This window comes from Trypanosoma equiperdum, assembly GCF_001457755.1.
Source record: "Trypanosoma equiperdum strain OVI genome assembly, contig: ctg_369, whole genome shotgun sequence".
In the NCBI taxonomy this organism is placed as follows: Eukaryota; Euglenozoa; class Kinetoplastea; order Trypanosomatida; family Trypanosomatidae; genus Trypanosoma; species Trypanosoma equiperdum.
Genome location: NW_027124275.1, coordinates 1 through 467, shown reverse-complemented (window position 1 = coordinate 467; position 467 = coordinate 1). Strand labels below are relative to the sequence as shown.

Here is a 467-nt window from a genome sequence, read left to right as displayed (position 1 = left end):
TCCGCTTTCTTTGTGCACTTTGCTGCCGCCTCCCGCAAATCCTTGTCCAAGTTTTCGCACATAGCAACTTTCTCAAAGCCTGTGTTAGGATTGCGACGAGCCAGACGGGAGGAAGTGACATTTGCAGCGTCAATTTCCACATTACTTGCAGCCGTAGCCGCAGCTTCAGCAGCAAGTGTTGCTCTCACAGCAGCTTCCTTCGCTTTCGTAACGTTTAGGCCTCTTGACTCGGCAAGTTCCACAGCTTCCTCTGCTTGTACCTTTGCTTCAAATGCCTTACTCGAAGCAGCAGCGGCAGTAACAAGAGCAGAACTTATTGTATCCGGTAAACCTCGAAGTTGTTCCGCCAAACTGCACACCACACGTACGTGTCCTGCCGGTGGGGGTTTCCTACCAGCATAGCAATCTCTCCAGTCACCGTGCGCACGAATACCTGCAGTGCATAACACTGTCAAAAGTAGCCATAA

General features: G+C 51.0%; 1 pseudogene across 1 annotated transcript in view; it reads right to left on the bottom strand.

The window, feature by feature from the left end:
• Positions 1 to 467, bottom strand: part of TEOVI_000145400:pseudogene — a 1045-nt pseudogene extending 578 nt beyond the window's left edge. The window contains exon 1 of the mRNA in view: positions 1 to 467. This exon is cut by the window's left edge and continues 235 nt beyond it. Within this exon, the coding sequence occupies positions 1 to 467 (467 nt within the window).